A 22858-nucleotide genomic window follows, 5' to 3' on the forward strand; every position below is an offset into this window, starting at 1 on the left:
TCACTGTTACTACTGGTTTCTGACCTTGGTGTTTGCAGTTGAAGCCAGAACTCCTGAGCCCTGCCTGGGTGATCGGTCTGCGAGCTGGTCGGGCCTCATCACGGCACGGGCCCTCTCACTGACTCTGGCTTTGCTTCCGTGTGCCTTTCTCCAGGGGCCCGGCCAGAGCGTCTTCCTGTGTTTGACGAGGAGTGCTGGCAGTTGATGGAGGCCTGCTGGGACGGGGACCCCTCTCAGAGGCCTCTCTTGGGCATCGTCCAGCCCATGCTCCAGGGCATCATGGACCGGCTATGCAGGTCACATTCGGAGCAGCCAAACAGAGGGCTCGACGATTCTACTTGAAAGCAAAGACCTTTCTCCTTCACTCTGTTTCTTTCCTTCCCCTCACCTTTTGGCCGTGGGAAGAATTTGACATTTATTCACAGCACTCCCCAGGGAACTGATGCTTGTGGGCAGCTTGAGACCTTCCCAGGCTGAGATGCCTCCCGGATCTGAAGTGTTGGCTGGCTGTTGGGGCATGTTCAGCAGCTCACTGATGCCCCAAGCCATCCCGTTAGCAAAAGATCGTCTAGGACACACAGACGCCGAAGAATGCAATGTTCCAGTCTCAGGAAAAGGAGGCAAATGTACCAGTTGTCTGTTCACTGTATGTTGCTAAGACAGGTGGGGCACTGCAGTGGCGATAGTATTAAAAACTATAATTTTCATCTTTTTGGCTCTAGCTAGGAATAGTTTGGTCTTTCCTGTCGTCAGGGCCCTTAGAAAATTTGCACTTAGTTCCAGGATTGTGAGAACATAGGAGCAAAACAATAACTTTGTGCTCCCGGCAGCCAGATCTTGGGTTGCAACAGCCGGAGGCCCCAGTGAGGGAGCTGGAAACCGAGCTGTCTGTTCCTGTGTGCCAGCGCGCTTATGTTTATAGCACTGAATAGCCCTGCCTTCTGCGGGTGGGTTTCACGGTTACGTCACCAAGAGGCCACAAAAAGAAAAAAATGTGGTGTACATATATGTATGTATATACATATGTGATCGGATTCTGAGTTACTGCTAACCCCAGGATAGAATCTTTTCTTCTTCCCTTTGGTCTTGATTTTTTCCCCCCCTTTTTGGTCTCGAGATGGGGAAACTCCAGTTAACATGGTATCTGGGGATGAGTGTCTGGGTAAAACTGACCGGTGCGGAGTAACTGCTGAGACCTGAGACATGAGCAGTGATCTGGAGCTATGGACTTCCCTGCAAACCTTCTAGAAGGATACCAGGCCGTCTCTAAACTTAGAAGAATCAAAAATTCCTATTTTTGTGTTTGAAACTAACACACTGATGTTTTTAAACTCCCATCAATGAGCTTTTTAACCGAGATTTCTTTTGCAACTTGTCCCTTCTTTTTTACTTTATTTTGAATGTAACGTAAGAAGAAAAGCACCAGGTGGAATAGAACGCTTTCTGTAGCTCTGTGTGTGCCCCTCATGCTGGTGGTTCCCCTCCCCTGCAGCTGGGAGCTGTGCTGGTGGGCTTTTGGAGTGTGTGTCAGGAAGTGTGCCGAATAGGAGAAGTTCTGAAGGGGAACGATTTACATGTTGACGTACCTCAGATCTTTACTTAAAGCCTCGCTCAACCAAGATGGTCCATCCGACTTAGAACACCAGGGGGTGAAGGACTAGACAGAGGAGGGCAGTAGCCTTGTCCATCTGCCTAATCTCCAAGCTCTGTGGTCTCTCCCCTGTGCCTGGCCCCCAAGTCTGGGAAGCAGGTCCCTGAGTAGGTGTGTAAGGAGATGGGCAGATTTGCTGCTGGGATTTTGCAGGGTTGTTTCTAGAATGACCATCTCTTAAACATTAACAGAGTATAAATGGCGTTCACAAGAAATTTTTCATGTAACTTGTAAAGTTCAGTTTTCACTCTTTGGCTGTGCTGGGCTCTGATTATGATACGCTTGAGTGTAGTAAGCCTCCAAGCACTTGGAGCCCTTCAGAGACTCCATATAGTGCTAAAAACCTTTTTACTTGCAAGCAATAAAGTGACCGTCGCAGTGTCTTTGGGTTCTGTGAGCTCCAGCCTTGTTCTGGTGGAATGTTCAGTGGATCTCTTAGAATTTTTAATACCCATTTATACCTTTACTTCTTCAAGTCACTCTGTTCTTGCCGGCATTAACTCGTGTGTCTTCCTGGGGACTATGATGGGGCTTCCAGGAAGCCAGATTTTCAAGTTTAAAAAGGAGAGGTGATAGTGTCTCCCTGCTGAAAAATCAGTCTAAGTGTCTGTTCCATATGAAATTTCAGGAAAGGTCTTCTATAGTTCCCTTTCCCAGAGAGTCTTAGTCCAGGTCAAATCAGGAGTCTGTGCTGCTGTTGTGGAAGCCACATTCCTAACATTCTTCCCAAGTCTTAGTTCCTACCCCCATTCATGCGGGGGTGGGGGGTGGTGTCCCTCTGCCCAGTGTCCCTTTTCAGTGTGTCCCCTGCACCTTAGTCTGCTCTCAGACACCAGTTTCCTAGCAGATTCCCACATTTTTTGCCTGAGTGAGGAGGGAGGAGGGGAGGGACCAATGTTAAGTAAGACAGTAGTTGTGTTAACAATTCATTTCAAAAAAAGTGTTTTGAGAAAAGGTGCAAGATATTCCTGAAGCTCTCCGGGCCAGCCAAAGTCCACATAGAGCTCTTTGGGAGGTGTGATTCGAGCACTCAGCGGGCTGAGTGCAGGAATACAATATATAACACATGCATACTTTGCTTTCGTTTTATAACATTGTCAGCTAATTTTGGATTCTTTGTTCCTTGGCACCCATTATTATTAAAGTGATGGAATGCCATGAAATGTACTGTACTGTATATTACTTGGGAAGACACTAGGTATTCAAAGAAGTCTGGGGGCACTTGGGCTGTAGCGGGCTCAACGAGACCAAAGTCCTAAAGATTTTACCTCCTAGCTTTGGTTGTATGTGCTCCCAAGTGGTGAGGTGAGATTGTGGCTGGGGGAGGAGGAAGGATGGGACGGATTACCCTTACTGTGTTCTACCCTTCTAATCATTCATTAGGGCAATTTACCCCAGCCTGAAAATGATCACCTGGCCATTTTTAATATGCTTGAAGTCCAGTCACTACGTTACTTTAGAACTGAGTGAGGGACCTTCTTGCAGAGCAATCAAGAAATGGTGGAGCCTGGGGCCCCGGAGTGGCTGACCCTGTGCCTCGGGAGCTGGCAGTGAGGCCAGTCTAGCACGAGTTGAGGAATGCTCGTTTGGCTGAGGTTTCCACTAGGCATGCCCTAGTTCCTGGATCCTCTGTAGAGAGTGGCTCATTGATTGAGCAAGCCTTCCACTTCTCTAGGAAGGAGGGCTGTGCTGGTTCTTCCCAGACCAAAGAGAATCACTTGTGACTCCATCAGTTTCAAGGGGACAGAGCCTAGGTAGCAGCTTCTCGTAATTTTTAACACTAAAATTCAAGGAAACAGTGAAGGAAAGGACATCTTACTACCACAGACGGGAACAGGGGACTGGTAGAACTCTCCCCCGGTACCTGTCAGCTCTCTAGTGCATTTTGATGCATCTTTGCTGAACTGCCAAAGAGGGGTTGCAAAGTTGTTTCCTGACGAGAGAAGGGGTTTGGGGTGGCAGGGCTCCAAAGTGATAACTGCACTGAATGACACTTTATATATATATATTATTTTTTTTGGCTTATTATTTAGCACTGAGAAGCCAAGAGGGATCGGTGATTACGGTAGCACTTGGGGGGCAGAGGTCCCCTGTGGCCTTGCTTTGGAGAGAAGGCATGCTTGGTGTTCCATCTGGCTAATCAGGGAATCTCCACGAAGTCCCTACTGCTTCGGAGCGGGATAAAGGGCCCTCGAAGAGTCCTTCGCCAAAAGAGTAGTTGCTTTCTTTGAGTTTTCAAAGTTTGACTTCTGGATTTGCTGGATCAAATAGCCCACTTTTTCTTTAAAAGAAAAAAAAGTGGATTTATCCTTCTAAATATGGGGGGAGTGGTAAGGGCTAGTGCCGTGTTGAAGTGGGTGAGGAGGGAGTACCCTGCAGAAACGTGTACTGCAAACTCCTTTGGGGGTTGCGAGGAGCACTACTGTCCTTAAAAGGGTTTTGTTTTTAACGTCCTTTGCTTTGTTAACATCCGGTCCAGTTGAGATGCGCGTGGAGACTGTGTGAATACCTGGCGTTGGGGGAGGCCACCCGACTCAGAGGGTTGAAAAGGAAATCGGTCTGGACGGCTTGTTGTCTTTTATCCTTATGTAATATTTTTGTTTGTTTTAAAGGACTAATGTCTATTACAGTGTTAATAAAAGTGTAACATACTAAGTGTGTAGAATAAAAGTGCAATAACAAGAGGAAGTTACCTTGGCACAAACCTCAGTCCTTCACTCTCCCTTCTTGTGCTGTCTCTTTTCCATAACATGGCAAACAGGACCGCGTTGTGTTTTTAAGAGACATGACTATGGGTTCAGTCTTCATCTAGTGTCATTTTGGACGGTTCAGTTTGGTTTTGTAGAGCATTCTGTATCCTTGTGGGTTGCACACATACCCCACATGCTGTAGAATAAAGATCACATTAACGTTTGACGTTTACCTCTCTTTGGCTTTGTTTCCCTTCCCTCCCTGGGTCAGAAGGACGGCCCCTGGCCAGTCCATTTCCACGGGCACCTCTGCAGCCAGGGCTCTTCCAGCCTGCCTTAGAGGATGCTGGGAGCATCTTACTCTCCCGTGCACTGCTCTGCATTTCTGGGTACTTGACATTACCACCACCAGAGGGTGGGGCGGGGGCATGGGAGGGGGGCAAAGTAGGGTGATAGTTTATTTTTCCGAGCCTTTCCTGGACTCACACACCTTTTCCTCCAGCTTCTCTTGCAGCGCTGGGAGCTCATGCACGAGCCGGGCTACTCTAGGTTTTGCTGGGAGAGAATCTGAGGGTGGGATCTACATGCTGGCCGATCTGCATTTTCTGTTTGTGCTCACCCCACTGTCGGCGTCGCGGCCGAGGGGCAGCAGGCAGCAGGCAGCTTGCGGAGCTCTCCCCCAGGGTGTGTGGTGTGCGCTTGGTTTTGGGTTGCCGGATCCTGCTCGTGTGGCGGCCTCACGTTTTGCTACAACCGCCTGCGCTCTGACCGCAGCGCCCGTTCGGCCAGGAGGGGGCAGCACACCTCAGACGGTTGATGGGCTTGTGCGGAGGTCTTGCAGGAGAAGCCGCGGTGGAACCTGAGCGGTTCCCAGCCCGCCCCTCCACAACAGACGTCTCATGCAGGTAAGCCTCTCCCCCGGAGAAACTTTCCACCGGCTCCAGCCACCCTTCACAGCTGAACGCGTCCCGTCTTGGATGCACGTTCTCTGTGTCCTCGTGTAAAGCTCAGCGTGACCGCTCGCTTCACTCCTCTCTTGCCAGGACAACTTTGGAGAACACAGCTGGTGGTAACACCTTTTTAGCCTGGGCCTGCTTTCCCAAGGACACCTCCCTCAGCAGGCCAACCGCTCAGGGTCACTGGGGTGGCCTTCCCGGTCCTGAGTTTGGGTGGGGCTCAGAGGGGAGAGGCCACCAAGTGTCTGAACATTATTAAATTCAGTTTCAAAACGTCTGCCGTTAGCAGGATCCCAAGCAGGCCCCAAAGTACTCCCTGAATAGCCTCCTTTCAAGTGCGGTCATCATGGGGAGCCGTGCCCTGGTGGGGCCTCGTGGGGCCCTCCTAGGGATGGCCTGCTCCTCAGTCTTTTCTAACGGTAGCTTTTCAAGTCAGTGGGAAAACAGGCTGTTTATAAAACTGACTATCCCCCTGAGGAAAAGATCATGCAAAAGAAAAGGTAAAGAGCTAAACGGAAGAAAAAAAAACCCTATAACGGAAGGCATTTTTCTATATGCTAGGCACTCTCCTAATTGCTTTACACATATGAACTCACTCGATCCCCACCACCACAACCCCCTGTTACCGATGAGAAAGTGAAGGCACAGAGAGATGAACCAGGTCATGCAAATGATAAATGCCAGAGCTAGGACTGGAACCTAAGGAGTGCAGAATTTCTGCCTCTACAACTAACCATTACACCGTGCTGCCTCGGGGGGGGGGGATATGCTGTCAATATGTTCATGGATAGTCTGGGGACAGGGAGAACTTTGTGTGGTCAGGCACCCAAAAACCATAACGCAAAAAAATACAGAAATTACGAAGAATGTAGGGGCGCCTGGGTGGCGCGGTCAGTTGAGTGCCTGACTCTTGGTTTCAGCCCACTGATCTCAGGGTTGTGAGATAGAGCCCCGTGTTGGGCTCTGCCCTCACCAGGGAGTCTGCTTCTCTTTCTCCCTCTGCCCCCCCCCAAAATAAATAAATCTTAAAAAAAAAAAAAAAGAAATTATAAATAATGTATATGCAGCCAAAGACACCAAAACCAAGATTTAAGACAAATCACAAATTTGGAGAGAATAATTGCGATATATAACTGATAAACTGTTCGTATTTCTAATACATGAAGAAATCAAGCAATAAGAAAAAAAATCTAAAAGCAAATGGGCTAATACATTTTTGAAAGAGATGTGCATCCTCATCAATAGGGAAATGCATATGCAAAACAAAGATATTTCATCTATCAAATACTAGAAAATACTAAAATATTCAAAACTGGGGGGGATGAGCACTTCCCTACACTGTTGGGAAGGGGGTTAGCTGTAGAAGGGCAATCTGGCAGTACTTATTATAAAAATTTTAAATGTGGGGACGCCTGGGTGGCTCAGTGGGTTAAGCATCTGCCTTCAGCTCAGGTCATGATCCCAGGGTCCTGGGATCAAGTTCCGCATCAGGCTCTCTGCTGAGCAGGGAGCTTCTCCTTCTCCCCCTCCCCCCATGCTTGTGCTCTCTCTCTCTCCCATGCTCTCTATCTCTCAAATAAATAAAATCTTAAAAAATTAAAAACAAAATTTTTAATGTATATATCCTTTGCTCCAGAAATGATTTCTATGCAGTCCTTACCTACAGAAATATTTCACCTACAGAAATATTTTCACAGGTAGGCAGAATTATGTAAGTACAAGGGTATTTACTGCATCATTATTTGTAATACTAGAAAATTGGACGCAATGTTCATGTCTGGCAACAGATGAGGATTAAACTGTGCTCACCCAATGGAATACTATACAGCCATTAAAAGGAACAACACAGATCTCTATGTACTGACAAGGATGTTTATAGTAGGTCATTGACTGAAAAATAATTTATATAAGAATATATTTCTTATGATCCCCTTTTTGGGTAATAATCCCTTCCATCCTCATAACCCCAAATTCTCTAGAGATCTAGTCCCTCTCTCTCTCTGTATATGGCTAGAAAAAGGTTTGAAAGGATACATATGAAACTGATAACAGTGGTTTTCCTGCGGAGAGAACTCCCAACTTCAGTATATTGCATTTCTGTTATTCTTTTGTTCACCAGCTGTGAACATCTATTTTTCTTGCAATTTAAGAAGATGAATGGAATGGTTAATTCAAGAGAAAGGAAATAGGTATTGGAAAGATAATACGGGCCCACAGAATCAGTGGGTAGGAACCACGGTAGACTTGCAGGCAGCTGCCAAGGGCTTCACGACGGCTGTGAAGAGCCACCTTCATTCCCTCATGAAATGACAGCCAGGGAGAATTTTCTCACTTGGCCCAGCACAGGTCCCAGGCCCATCTCTTAGCTGTATTGGCTCGCAGCTGGAAGGCTCTGTCCCCTCCAGATTCCATGGTGGGAAGTGGGCACCTAGACCTGTCTGCCCGTCAAAACCTCATTCAGCGGAGAACATGTAATTCCTGAAAGGTAATCAAAGAACCTTTAGAGAAGGGACCCACGTTCAGGACAGGCTCAGATGACATATGTGCACTACAGTTTACCTCTTGGGCTGTTCAGTATCTGCCCCCACCCTTCTGGCACTAGTGGGAGGCAAGGTGGTGAAAGTAGGTGTACAGATGGGCGCCCAAGCATGGAGGGGCCATGCTGGGTCTCTGGGAAGGACATTAAAGAGAAGACCCCCTTAGCTTCTCTTTCCTTTCTTCTCCCCTCCTTGGTGTCTCCGCAGGGGTCCCAAGGAGGTCAGTCCTACAGATATTCAAGCATCTAAGAATATGCTGCATGTCAGCCTTCCTATGCGGAGAAGGCAGGAGTTGAAAGCTAGAAGGACGGGCCAACGCCAGGCTCAGTGTGAAACCACGGGCTCTGAGATTAAGGAAACTGCCCGGGTTCCCAGGGTTCCAAGCTGGGAACGTGCAAAAACAATGGTTAGTCTGAGACCTCTTACTGAGCAGGATTTGCTTACAATTTCTAAAAACTATTGCTTCCTATTTGATACCTGCTACAAATCTACACATAACATCCTTGTAAATTATGAACCACGATAATTTTAAACCCATGTGAGCTTGCCATACAACCTATGGATCCGAACATTCACACAGTGTGGAAGCCCCATGTGCTCTTCCAGATGCCAGCCCTGTGTCTCTCTCCCGCCCTAAGGTTACCATTGTGCTTGTCATTCTCTTGCTTAAAAAACAAAAAGCTTTTCCAAATATGCATGTGTTTTAAGCGACATATAGTTTGGGTTTGCATGTTCTTGAGCTTTAAAAATGGTATTACCGGGGCACCTGGGTGGCTCAGTCGGTTAAGCATCTGCTTTCGGCTCAGGTCATGATCCCGGGGTCCTGGGCATCGGGCTCCCTGCTCAGTGGGGAGTCTGCTTCTCCCTCTCCCACTGCCCCCACCCCGCCCCTGCTCTCTTTCAAATAAATATTTTTTTTTAAATGGTATTACCTGTCTTTCATTTTCTATAATTTTTTCTCTTCACTTACTATGTCTGACTTTTATCCAAGCTAATCGGCTGCCACTGCAGTTTGTTCTCACGAGAGATTATTCTAATGTGTGAATGTACTGTGATGTGGCCTCTTTCTCTGAGAACCAACTTTGGTTTGCTCATTTCTCTCACTGCACCTCTGCTTCCCAGCCCACTAATTCCTTCTCTTGTCTTATTTATCGTCTTGGTTCTCCCTTTAAGGGAGAGTCCATAGTCCATGGTTTTCCCCCATCTTTTTTTAAGTTTTTATTTTTATTTATTTATTTGACAAAGAGACAGAGAGAAATCACAAGCGGAGGGAGGGGCAGAGGGAGAGGTAGAAGCAGGCTCCCCACTGGGAGGGAGCCCTACGACAAAGAGGGAATTGATCCCAGGACCCCAGGACCATGACCTGAGCTGAAGGCAGACGCTTAACTGACTGAGCCACCCAGGCGCCCCTACAGCGATCTTCTTAAATTGGATGCTTACAGCTTTCTTCCTTCCTCGTACACACAGTGACATTTCAGATTTCCCTTGAATTACCACTGTTGCTGCATCCTGTAAGTTTCACTATGAAAGATGTTTGTTATGGTTCAGTTTCAGTGTCTTCTATGTGCCGTTACTATTTCTTCTCTGCTCTGAGTTTTACATGGGTATGTTTTTAAATTTCCAAGTGCGAGGAAGAATTTCTTTGTGTTTTTGTTAATGATTTATAACAATGACGTTGGGGACAGAGAACGCGGTCTGTATGATGCCAGTTTTTAAAAAAATTTGTTGGAACTTGCTCTGCGGGTTAGCTCGTGGTAAATTTTTATAAGTGTTTTATGTGTTCTTGAAAGTAATGGGTATTTTCATTACTTTTTTGTGATTCACTGATGCAAGTCCAGTGTCCTCTTTGAGACTGGAAACGGCATGAGGGCAAACGCTATTGTTTTGCTCAGCGTGTGGTTTTGCTCAGCGTGTGGCACACAGCAGTGACCACGTGCTCTCTTTGTCCCTCCACACCCACTCTTTCCCCTCTCTACTCAGCTCCCTGGCCTCTGTGGACCCCATCTTTTGCTCTGCGCTTCCAGTGGGGTTCCGCTGCACTTGTCGGAGTCTGGAGGGTGACGGGAGAGAGGCTGAGGAATTTCTCACCCTACTTCACCTTCAGCAATGGTTGCTTTCCCCCTGAAAGGTATACCTCCTGTCTGATGGCTCTCCTGCAACTACAGCTCGTGTTTGTTTTTTTTTAAGATTTTATTTTTTTTTTTTAAGGAATCTCTACCCTCAGAGTGGGGCTTGAACTTACGACCTGGAGATCAAGAGCAGGGCGCCCCCCCCTCCCGCCCCACTGAGCCGGCCCAGGGCCCCGAGGAGCCGGAGCTCGAACCGCTCCTCCCTTTTTTTTTTTTTTTTTAAAGATTTTATTAATTTATTTAACAGACAGCCAGCGAGAGAGGGAACACAAGCAGGGGGAGTGGGAGAGGAAGAAGCAGGCTCATAGCGGAGGAGCCTGATGTGGGGCTCGATCCCAGAACGCCGAGATCACGCCCTGAGCTGAAGGCAGATGCTTAACGACCGCGCCCCCCAGGCGCCCCGAACCGCTCCTCCCTTTACCCATCATGCCTCGAAGCTTCCCACTGCGAGGTGTCTTGGCTGCTTTGCCGGTTGCCCATCGCCCTGCCTCCATCACTTTGACAGCCCCTTCCCTCAGCTTTCCTCAGTTCCCCATTTCGAGTACGCCCTCTCTTTCCTGACGGGGACCGAGGTTGACACCTAGCATGACGAAGGTGTGTTGAGCAAACTGTGTGGAAACATCACACACAGAGTCGCACAGAGCTCAAGAGGGCGCTTGGTGTTTGGGGAGCTGAGAGTCTGGTGAGGCCGAAGGTTGGCGGGCAAGGCGGCACTGGACAGAAGCAAGACCGGAAAGACTGGCAGGGCCCCGAGGGTGAAGGACCCTGCAGGCCATGCGTCATGTTCCCAGAGCTCGAGCTCCCGAGACACTGACACCGAGACAGAGACTTAGGGGGCAAGAAGTAGTGGGGAGCCCTCCCAGCCTCTTTGGCTCAGCAGCTGAGAGAAGTGACGGAAGCGAAATGAGCCAGGGAGCATCTGAAGGGCAGGAAGCAGCCCAGCAGGCCTCAGGTAGCCCCGCGGAGAGCTGCAGGCCGCAGACCACACTTCACAGCTGTCCCACCTCGAGCCTGCAGGCCGGAAATCCAAGGTCTCGGCTGTTTTAAAGGTCGCACGGTACTCGAAAGGGGTCACAGCCCATGTCTTTGGCCCCAAGGCTGGAACCAGAGGCAGATCGTAGCGCCTGCATTCTTTGGCCCCAGACTTGGACTTTCTCCCCGTCCAGCTTCTAGTGCCCTCACCAACTGTGGACATATTTCATCGTTTGGCCTCGTGAAGACTTAGTAAAGTAGAATGAGAAGCTGCGATGAATGTCCCTGCTATTACCTTTTCCTCTCCGGTGACACGTGATCCCTGGGCAGCAGCTCAGGAGGCTTTCAGAGACAGAAGTAGAGTTGGGCAGACCCCTTAAAGCGTCCCATTTAGGGGTGTCTGGGTGGTTCAGTCGGTTAAGTGTCCAACTCTTGGTTTTGGCTCAGGTCATGATTCTGTGGACTGTGGGATTGAGCCCCACATCGGGCTCTGTGCTCAGCATGGAGTCTGCTTGAAAGATTCTCTCCCTCTGTCCTGTCCCCCCTCACTCGCACTCTCTCTCTCCAATAAATAAACCAATCTTAAAAAAAAATAAAGCATCCCATCTAGGCTCCTCTTTTATAGCAGAGGACATGGAGATCCAGAGAGCAAAGGATGTCACGGTGCTAACTGGAGGGTAGGACAACGCTAACACCCACGTCTCCTGATCCCCAGGCCGGTTTTCCTTTCTTAATTATGGCTCCCACTGGTCCTCTGAGTTGAAGAGCAGTCTGGCCAATGGGTTTCTTCATCTCTCGTCCAGCCATGGGGTCTGGCAGTCTCATGTCCAGCAGCCCTATCTAATTTCAGGCACTAAGGAGGAGACTGTGGCCCTGAGATGCAAGAATAGCTTTGGAAGAAGAGCTTGCTGAACCAGAAACAGAGGTGAGGGTTGAAGGTCAGGGCAGGTGAGCAGGGAGGCAGCCTGAGGATGCTGCCAAGTGCTCACAGGTTGTGGAGCTGGCGGGGGTCACCAGCTGGCCTGGCGTTTCTTGGAGGGGTAACTGCTCCATCCCCAGACCCAGAGGAGGAGGACCTTTGGCTGGACAACACCACAGGCTGGATCCAGAAGAGCCATTACAGCAGGAAAAGAAGGGTCTGGCAGAGCAGAGAATGAGGGTTCTGGGCAGCTTGAGAAGGTTCCCATTTGTCTTTGGTGGGTCTGTTGAGCTGGGGGAGGTAAGAGATTAAATTTTAGAAGGTAAGCCCTGGCCCAAGGAGGTGGAAGATTTAAAGATTTTATTTATTTATTTGACAGAGAGAGAGCACGAGCAGGGGGAGCGGCAGGCAGAGGGAGAAGCAGACTCCCCAGGACCCTGAGATCGTGACCTGAGCTGAAGGCAGATGCTTAACTGACTGAGCCACCCTGGCACCCCACTATTGAGCTCTTGAGGCTGGTGACTAGTGAACTGAGTAAAGCAGACAGCCCTCCCCAGCGTGGCTGAATATTACCTAATCCACTGAGGGCAGAGGAGGGCTGAATTTACTCTCTCTGTTCAGGCTGGGACATCCATTTCTCCTGCCCTTGGACTGGAACTCCTGGTTCTCAGGCCCTTAGCCTTGGACCAGGACCTACACTATCAGTCCCACCTGGTTCTCAGGGCTTTGGACTCAGACTGAATTACACCACCAGTTTTCCTGGTTCTCTGGTTTGCAGAAGGCATATCATGGGACTTTTCTTAGCCTTCATAATCATGTGAGCCAATTCCTAGAATAAATCTCTCATAAACACACACACACACACACACACACACACACACACACACACACACACACACATTCCATTTCTCTGGAGAACCCTAATATAGCAGTACTTAGAGGGAAATTCATAGCACTGAACGCATATATTATTTTTATTTATTTATTGAGAGAGAAAGGAGGAAGGGAGGGAGGGAGAGGGAGAATCTTAAGCAGACTCCAAGCCCAGTACAGAGTCTGATGTGGGGCTTGATCCCACGACCCTGAGATCATGACCTGAGCCAAAATCAAGCATCAGATGCTTCCCAGACACCCCTGAATGCATATGTTAGAAAAGAAAAAAGCTCTAAAACCAATCATTTAAGTTCCCACCTTAAAAAAAAACCAACTAGAAAAAGAAGAGCAGATCTGTCTCTGAGCACTGAAATAAAGTTCTCAGACACCAATCTGAGCGGCCGTGCAGGGCTGCCTCTGCAAGGGACAGCAGCAGCAGCTGAATCCTGCACAGAGCTTTCATTTTATTTTTTATCAGAAAAGCAAGGACAGATGCCTCCAAGCGTGGGACAGGGGTACAAAGGGATGGGAAATATCTTGCAGCAGGCTTGCGCTCTCCCCTACGCGTAGGCACACAGTGAGTCAGTCATGGGATGAGGGAGGAGCGGGAGGTTTGGGCTGGCAATCGCCAGGTGCGCAAAGGGGAGACTGAGGGTTACATTCTTTCAGAGCTCCTAACTTATGCCCTGCCCCTGGGGATCGTGGGATCCTGCTCCTACAGGGCCGTTGAATGCAGGGCTTATAATATGTGTCCTAAGCCTAACTCCACAAGATTAAATCCAAAGTAAGCAGAAGAAAAGAAATAATAACATTGAAAACAGGAAATCAACAAAACCAAAAGCTGGTTCTTTGAAAAGATATTTTCTTTGAAAATATCACTAAAGTTGATAAGCCTCCAGCTAAGCTAACTAGGAAGAGAGAAGGGGGCAGAGGCAGAGGGAGAAGCAGGCTCCCCACTGAGCCGAATGCAGTTCGCAGTTTCATTCCAGGACCCTGGGATCATGACATCAGCCAAAGGCAGAAGCTCAACCAACTGAGCCACCCTGGCGCCCCTAATATCATTCTTAATAATGAGCAACTAGAAGCTTTTCTATTAAGGATGTCCGCTAATCCGCTATCATCACTCCTTTTCAACATTGTACTGGAAGTCCTAAGCAATGCAGTAAGGGAAGAGTAGCAAGTAAAAAGCATACTTATTGGGAAGGAAGAAATAAAGCTGTCTTTGTTTGCAAATGACCTGATTGCCTATGTACAGAATCCGAAAGAATTGCCAAAAGCTTCCCGGAACTAATGAGTGATTATAGCAAGGTGACAGAAAACAAGGTGAATATCAAAAGTCAACTGCTTTCCTACATATCAGCAAGAAAGAAGTAGGATTTGAAATTAAAAAAACAATACGATTTACATTTGCACCCCCAGAATGAAACACTTTGGTATGAATCTTACAGAATACGAACAAGATCTACGTGCGGAACTCCGCACAACTCCAACGAAAGAAATCAAAGGAGAACTAAATAAATGGATATTCCATACCGATGGACCGGAAGACTCCGTGTCATCAGGATCAGTTCTTCCCAACTTGCTTTATAGTTTCAATGCAGTCCCAGTCAAAATCCCAGTAAATTATTCTGTGGATAGCAACAAATTGACTCTAATGTTTATATGGAGAGGCAAAAGACCCAGAATAGGCAACGCAATATGGAAGGAAAAGAACAAAGTCAGAGGACTGACACTACGTGACTTACTATAAAGCTACACTAATCAAGACAGTGCGGTATTGGTGAAAGGACAGCTAGACCCACAGAAATAGTCACCTGATCTTTGACAAAGGAGCAAAGGCAACACAGTGGAGAAAGATGATCTTTTCAACAAATACTACTGCAGTAACTGGACATGCACCTGTAAAAAAAACGGAACCTAGAGGCACCTGGCTGGCTCAGTCAGTAGAGCATGCAACTCTTGATCTCAGGGTTGTGAGTTCAAGCCCCACGTTGGGCATAGAACTTACTTAAATGAAAATGAATCTAGACACAGACCTTATACCTTTCACAAAAGTTAACCAAGATGGATCAGAAAACTAAATGTAGGGCGCCTGGGTGGCGCAGTCGGTTAGGCAGCTGACTCTTGACTTAGGCTCAGGGCATGATCTCAGGGTCGTGGGATCGAGCCCCACGTTGGGCTCTGTGCTCGGCACAGAGCCTGCTTGTGCCTCTCCCTGCCCCTTCCCCCACTCTTTCTCTCTCTCAAATAAGTAAATAGATAGGGAGCCTGGGTGGCTCAGTCAGTTAAGTGGCTGCCTGCGGCTCAGGTCATGATCCCAGGGTCCTGGGATCAAGTCCCACATAGGGCTCCTTGCTCAGCGGGGAGCCTGCTTCTCCCTCTCCCCCTGACCCTCCCCCCACTCATGCTCTCACGCGCACTCTCTCTCTCTCAAATGACTACAAGATCTTTTTATAAAAAGTAAATAAATAAACTAAATGTAAAATGCAAAACTACAAAGTTCTTAGAAGCCAGAATAGGAAAAATGCAGACGACCTTGCACGGGGACTTTCAGATACAACACTAGGCGGCATCTATGAAAGAAAGAACTGAGAAACTGGACTTCATCAAAATTAGAATGCTGTGTTCTGTGAAAGACACTGTTAAGAGAATGAAAACACAAGTCACAGACTGAGAGGAAATGTTTGCATAAGACACAGCCGGTAAAGGACAGTTATCCAAAATACACAAAGAATGCTTCATACTCAAAACAAATAGAAAATGACCTGATTAAAAAATGGGCATAAGATCTAAACAGATACCTCACCAAAGAAGATACACAGATGGCAAAAAGCATTTGACAAGATGCCCCACATCATATGTCGCCAGCAAAATGCAAATTAAAACAGGAGATACCACTACACACCTATTGGAATGGCCAAAATCCAGAAAACTGACACCACCTCATGTTGATGAGGATGTAGCAACAGGAACTTTCCACTGTTGCTGGGAATGCAAACTGGTCCAGCCACTTTGGAAGAGAGTTTGGCGGTTTCTTAGAAAACTAGACATATTCTTACCACACAAGCCAGTGATCATACTTCTTGGCATTTATCCAAAGGAAGTGAAAAGTGTGTCCACACAAAAACCTGCACATGGATGTTTTTGGCAGCTTGATTACTAATTGCCAAACTTAGAAGCAACCAAGATATCCTTCAGCAGATGAATGGACAAATAAACATTGTCTGGTACAGCCAGACAATGGAATATTATTTGATGCTAAAAAGCAATGAGCTGTCAAGCCATGGAAAGACATTAAGGAAACTTAAATGCATACTGCTAAGTAAAAGAAGCCAATCTGAAGAGGCTATGTATTGTAAGAGTCCAACTATGCGACGTTCTGGAAAAGGCAAACGAACAAATAAACAGAAACTATGGAGATCACGAAAGGATCACTGGATGCCAGGGGTTTCGGGTAGGGCAGGATAAGTTGGCAGAGGCCAGAAGGATTTTTAGGGCAGTGAAATTACACTGTATGACACTATAATGGTGGATATATGTCATATATTTGTCAAAACCCATAGAATATACAATAGCAAGAGTGAATGCTAACGTAAACTAAGGACTCTGGGTGACGATGATGTGTCATTCATTGTATGTTCATCAAATGTAACAAGAGTACCACTCTGGTGGGGGACGTTGGTAATGGGTGGGGCTAGGCATGTGTGGGGGCAGGTGGTGTATGGGAAATCCCTGTATCTTCTGCTCAATATTGCTGTCAATCTAAAACTGCTCTAAAAAAATAAAGTGTATTCAAAAAAAATAAAGACATTCACTTTTGACTTAAAAAAAGCTATTTAAACTAGGAATAAAAAAAGAATTGCTAACTTTTCAACTCATTTTATGATGCTAATGTGGTATCAATAGCAAAACCTGATAAGGACACTAAGAAAACTGTATAGACCGATCTCAAGACCCTGAGATCATGACCTGAGCCAAAATCAAGAGTTGAACGCTTAACTGACTGCTGACTGAGCCACCCAGGCGCCCCTGTATTTCTTGATATATTCTGGACATGAGCCCTTTTGAGGTTCTCTGGATGAATACGCCTCTAGAAGAGAACCTCCCAGTTTCTGGGAGCACCACACCAGAAGTCTCCACATCCCCTCGCAGATGAACACATTCCGGCCTGGGTTGAGGTAGCTTCAGATTCTATTTACGAATCACTGAGGGTGGGGGACATTGGAGAATAAACTCTTCTTCCTTCCCTCTATACAGACTTATTGCCACACAGAACAGTTGTTCTCTTTCCTTGGAGTGCCCATAGCTTGAAGTCGGACTTGTACAACAAGTTCTGTAGGTTTTCTTAAAAAAAGAAAAAAAGGTAAGGGGCGGCTGGGTGGCTCAGTCATTAAGCGTCTGACTCTTGATTTCCGCTCAGATCATGATCTCTCAGGGTTATGTGATCAAGTCCTGCATTAAGCACTGTGTTGGGCTCCACACTCAGTGGGGAGTTGGCTTGGGATTCTCCCTCTCCCTCTCCCCACCCCCATGCTCTCTCTAAAATAAATAAAATCTTTAAAGAAAAGAAAAAACGTAAAAATAGGAGGTATAGAAGGAAAAATAGGCAAATGGGGAAAAAAACTACACTGAAAACCACATCAGTGGTTTTATCTGATGTTTTTTAAAGGGCTTGAATTTGAACTTCATCAAGTATATTAGCATCCGGTCCAGTCAAGTTGATTGAAATGATTACACTGGATTGGAGACTCAGAATTGAGAAGAAACCAATGTGCTGTTTTCATATAATGTTTCTTTGTTGCTTTTTCCTTTACGCAATGTTTGTTTTTGAAAAGGAGCAACTGTGGGTTTAATTTAAAGCAACTTTTAATGGTTGTTTTGGTTTTAGAAATGGTTTTGCAAATCTTCTCCTTTTGAAATGATACTGCCTTCCGTATTCCCACCCAGCAGAAATGGGGTTTGAGCATTCTGCCTTGTTGGGGAGTGGAATGAGTTAGGACTTTTGTAATTAACAAAACACGTTTTGGAATAGCACAAGCAAAAAAGGTTCTCTTTTATAAAGGTCCAAGGATATTTAACAGAACGAGAGGATGTTAACGCAGCATGTTCTTGGGATCAAACTGGATGCAGAAAGTATTATCTTTGATTTGCTTCTGAACCTCTGCTTTATTGTTCAATCTGAAGCCAGCTACCATGGTTTCCATCTGTTAGACGCCAGTAGCCCTCTCATTCATATCTGAATACATCTAAATACATCTCATTCATTCATATCTGAATACATCTAAATACATCTCATTCTCGTCAACAGATGTGCCAGACTGTGGGGGCCACTCGGTCCACACTCCAAATTCTCGGAAAGGAATCTAATTGGGTTCAGCTTGGGTCAGGGGCTTATCCACAGAGCCATCAACTGTGGCCTGGGGGGATAGGGTGTACCACGTGAATGCGGCTTCTCTTTCTGCTAAATCATGGTTGACAAGTGGAGGTGGACTGAACTAGCTACCTGATTTGTGGGGCCCTGTGCAAAATGAGAATACAGGGCTCCCTTGTTCAAAGATTATTAAGGATTTCAAGATTGCAACAGCAGAACATTAAATCAAGGGTGGGGCCCTTCTATGTGTAGGGCCTTGGATGACTACACAGGTCCTGGACCAAGAGGCTGCTCCATGCTTTGGACCTGGAGGAAGAGCCTCCAGAATGAATTTCTAGACCCCATATGTCGAAACTTAGAACGAGTGATTTTTGTTTTGGGACATAATTTAGACTGAGTGTTATGTTTTCCACCTTGTTTCCCCCCATTTCTTTATCTCCTTCTCAGGTTCAGTAACTTTATGTGGAATTGCTTGGGTGTGAATAAGTTGGGTTTTTAAGTCTCTGCCTCTTCCTTTCTATTATGAGGCAATGATCTTCTGGAAGGTTGTATAAAGTGTGCATTTGACTTGGGTCAGTCATCCTCGTAAGAGTTGATGGAGAAGGAGTTAATGTCCTTTTTTAAAAAAAAAACCTTTTACCAAAAAAACAAAACAAAACAACCACTTTTTACCTTGAATTATTAGACTTACAGAAAAGTTTCAAAAGTGGTCTTGAGAGTTTTCATATGTCCCTCCCACATCTTCCCCTAATGTTACCATCTTATATAACTTTAGTACAATTGTCAGAATCAAAAAAGATTAATGTTGGTACAATACTGCTAACTAAAGACCCTTCTTGATTTTTACCAGTTTTGTTCATGTCTTTTTCTTATTCTAGGCTCCTGACCGGATCCCACACAGCATGTGGTTATTTCCTTAGTCTCACGCAGTCTGTAAAAGCTCCTTTGACTTTGTCTTTCATGACTTTGACTTTTTTGAAGAGGACTGATCAGTTATTTTGTCAAATGTCCTGCAATTTGGGTTTGTCTGACATTTTTCTCACGATGAGGCTGAATATTACGGGTAACATTGTGTCCTCAGTGCATTGGATCAGGTTCCTGATGTTGCTTTGTCTTGTTACTGGTGATGTTGACCTTTATCACCTGATCAGGGGATCACGTGGCTTCTGCTAGATTTCGCACTGTACAAGTACTATCTTTCCCTTTGTAGTTAACAGATATCTTGCAGGAGATAGTCTGAGACTATGCAAATTCTGCTTCTCTTCAAACTTCGGCCCACTCATTTTTGCACTCATCCATGGTGCTTGTGTTCTTTTTTTTTTTTTTTTGTCTCTAGGCTTGTGGTATCCAACAGAAGGCTCATGTTAGTTCTTCCCATCCTTTTTAGTGTAGCTATGGTTTTGACTTACAGTGGGTTCATTTTTTAGTATTTTTTTATTCCATTTGGGCTCTCCCCACATCCCAGTTGGTTTTAGTTATTTCTTTATTTTGGGGGTATGGGAAACACTACCATTGTTCTAAGAGTCAGAGCTACACAAACATATACTCTGGGTATCACTATCTCCTCACTCCTGCTACCCCATTCTCATTTACCCCCCTTTTCCATCTTTTTCCCACCTATCCCCTACAGGAGACCAATCTCCTTAATGTCCGATTTATCTTTCCTGTACTGCGTTTCTTTTGCACAAATGGACAAATGCGGCATATTTTCTTATATTCCCTTCTTTTTTAGGGCGGCATTTGTGCTTTGCAATTTTCACTTAGAAATATGTCTTGGCAACCACTTTACATCAATTTACAGAGTTCTTCCTCATTTTCTTAATAGCTGCTGAATATGCCATTGTGTATTGTGCCACAAATGTACAAACACTTCGATTGCTTCCAAAATATTGCAGTTACAAATAATACTGCAACGACTAACCTTATGTGTATGCTTCTTCCCCATTGTTGGAGTGTACTTTAAGTGAATGTCTTAGATACATACGTACATCCATCTATTTCTTTCCTTCCAATCATCGCTAGAACTGAGAGCTGTGTTGATATTACTGTCTCTTTCATGCTTTCTTTCTCAGCTCTGCCTTCGAAGTCTGCAATCTCTGACAGTAAGCACAGATAGTGGTCATGAGTACATGAGTACATTTTCTCAGAAAGTCTTCACTCCCTGACAAAGCCAATAACTTGGGTGGCACCCCCAGTCTTCTGTTATAGAAATGGTTCTCAACCTTGTCTGAACATGAGAATCACTAAGGCTCTTTTAAATACATCAATGCCTAGAAATGCTCTAGGTAGATTCTGCAATTAATGCAGAATCTCTGGGTGTGGGACTCAGGCACCTGTGTTATTCTAAGGTGCCCAGAAATCGCGATGTGCAGCTCAGGCTCAGAACCACTGGGTTAAATCCTTGAAATGTGACAAAATCTCTCGGCCCTTACCATATTCCCTGTGATTTGAACCAGCTGCCAGAGTGTATCCTGGCTGACCTGAGAGGTGTTCCACTCAGAGAATTCCTGATTTTCCCTGGAGGAGAGGAAAGTACCAGCTGGCTTAATTTAGGGAGATCTGTAAAAGTCTTTAATGAGACGGAATTTCAACCTAGCCAAGAAATACGTTTTTTCTCATAGAGAGTCTGAATGACAGCGACAAGTTGCTTCAGGCCAAGAAGGAAGAATGTTAAATTTCCTTTCCTCCCCTTCAACACACAAACTGGGGTACCTTCCTTTGTAGTTGGCAGTATTAATACGCTCCAACTAACACTTGCAAAGCAGAGCCCACTATACTGTTTTTCATCAAATCAAAGATACCATTACTTACAAGACACACAGTTATCTTATGTAGCACTAAGAAAGAAAAAAGCCCACTGCTAAATAATTATGAGATACAATTAAATAGATTTTTAAATGTGGGGACATGTGCATATTAGAAATGATGACGTATAGATTAGCCTAAACCTCTTCTTTGAACTCCAAGTCAGGATGGCAACTTGAATATCTCACAGGTTCTTTAAACCTAACATGTCCAGTGGGGAACCAGGATGGCTCAGTCGGTTAAGCGTGTGCCTTTGGCTCAGGTCATGATCTCAGGATCCTGGGATGAAACCCCACATCATCGTGCTCCCTGCTTAGGGGGGAGCCTGCTTCTCCCTCTCCCTCTGCCCCTCCCTCTGCTTGCGCGTGCTCTCAAGTAAATAAATAAATAAAATCTTAAAAAAAAAAAGGAGCACACCTCTTTAAAAAACAAAAACAAAACCTAACATGTCCCAGTCTGGATTCTCCATCTACCTTGCCAAAGCTGTTCCTTTCCCTGTATTCTCTGCCCTGTCAAATGGAATCCCCCATCAAACTAGAAACATGGAAGTTGAGCCAGTCTCCTGATGTTCTTTGCTTTCCATATACAAAAGATCTTTCCCATTCTATCAGTTCTGTCCCCTACTCCTCTCTTGAATGCACTGCCTTCCTCTTTTCCTCTGTTGTGGCTTTGGGTCAGGTTGTCCTCATCTCTCCACAGGATTACTGCAGTGATCTCCTACCTGCTTGCTACTCCTTCAATCAATCCTACTTCACACCGTCCTTGTTTTCTTTCTTAAACATCGATCCGATCACATTATTCCTCGCTTAAATATCGCACAAGAGAAATACTGCATCCGCAAAACAGGCAAAGTTCATGAACAGGCCACCTTACAGAAGAGAAAAATACACATTGATACACGTGAAAAGTTGCTCATGCTCACCATAAATGTAACAATGACATTTCCCCACCTAGCCAACTGGCAGTTTGAGAGAACTGATAACGAATGAGCACAAGAGCGTGCAGAAGTACTCCTATTTACTGCTCTCGGTAGGACAATATTTTGGATGGCGTTTCTCCACGTTCTGGATATGTGAACGAACGCAAACCGCCTCCAGTCTCTGAGCCTCAATTACTGAATTTGGTCAAATGGGGCCCGTAAGGGCCTCAAGGAAGTGAAATAATTCTGGGTCAAGTGATTTGTAAATAATAATAGCTAACATTTTACAGGGCGCTTGCTGTTCTAAGCGCTTCGTATGTGTTAGCTCAACCAACCACAATAATCCTGTAGGTACTCTCATCATCACCCTCACTTTTACGTACAAGAAAACATTGCCCAAGGGGCGGGGTTAGTAAGGGGTGGAGCTGGGATTACGGGCATTCAATCTACACCGGGGGATCGAGCTCGAGTCCTGTTTTTCCGGAAAGTCTACGCCATTCTCTTCCTTTTTAAGATAGTTAACAGAACCCATAGTCGAAACTTGTTTATGTAGCATTTGCTCTCCGTTAGCAACCACCAACTGGCCTTTTCTAACTGGTTTGTGTATCCATCACAGTCCCGTCTGATGGAGCTCCGGGGAACTCAACCCACCTCTCATTCCCATTCGTTTGCGGCGTCCTGCTCAATGCTGGGTACACAGTAAAGCCTTAGAGGCCTAACAAATGCTATCGTACATTTCCGTGGGACCAAAGGCATAGCCTTATAAATATTAAGTAATTTTCACGAGACTGAAATATACTGAGCAAGAAGCCTACATACTGATGAGTACGCGCCCTGGGGAGTGAAAGCTCCGCTCCACGCCCGAGCACTGAGGGCCGACCCTTCCCGCTTTCCTACGTCCCTCGGACTTTGCCCGGAACCTTTCCCGCGGCATCGGAAGCAGCCGGCCGGGACATCGCGGTTGAACACACAACACTGCAAGGACTAGTAGTCTAGCTATATGCCTGAAAATTCTAGCTCACTTACACGATTCGGG

At 46.0% G+C, this 22858-nt stretch overlaps 1 protein-coding gene and 1 long non-coding RNA gene across 3 annotated transcripts in view; one reads left to right on the plus strand and one right to left on the minus strand.

The window, feature by feature from the left end:
• The window catches only part of DSTYK (dual serine/threonine and tyrosine protein kinase), a 47449-nt gene extending 42882 nt beyond the window's left edge, over positions 1 to 4567 (plus strand). The window contains exon 13 of the mRNA XM_045787538.2: positions 155 to 4567. Coding sequence (XP_045643494.1) covers positions 155 to 342 — 188 coding nt within the window. The 3' untranslated portion in view covers positions 343 to 4567. The remainder of the gene's footprint in view (positions 1 to 154) is intronic.
• Positions 4415 to 22770, minus strand: LOC123785689 (uncharacterized). Of its 2 annotated transcripts, XR_006777715.2 has the most exons (4): positions 22474 to 22770; positions 21625 to 21771; positions 11231 to 12145; positions 4415 to 4537 (listed from the first exon to the last, which is right to left on the minus strand). It is a non-coding gene; the product is annotated as an uncharacterized LOC123785689 (long non-coding RNA). The 2 variants fall into 2 exon arrangements; XR_006777714.2 differs by lacking the exon at positions 4415 to 4537 and having other exon boundaries at positions 7782 to 12145.
• Positions 22771 to 22858: the final 88 nt, after the last annotated feature.

This window comes from Ursus americanus, chromosome 2 (assembly GCF_024610735.1).
Source record: "Ursus americanus isolate L20-20 chromosome 2, mUrsAme1.1.p, whole genome shotgun sequence".
NCBI lineage: Eukaryota > Metazoa > Chordata > Mammalia > Carnivora > Ursidae > Ursus > Ursus americanus.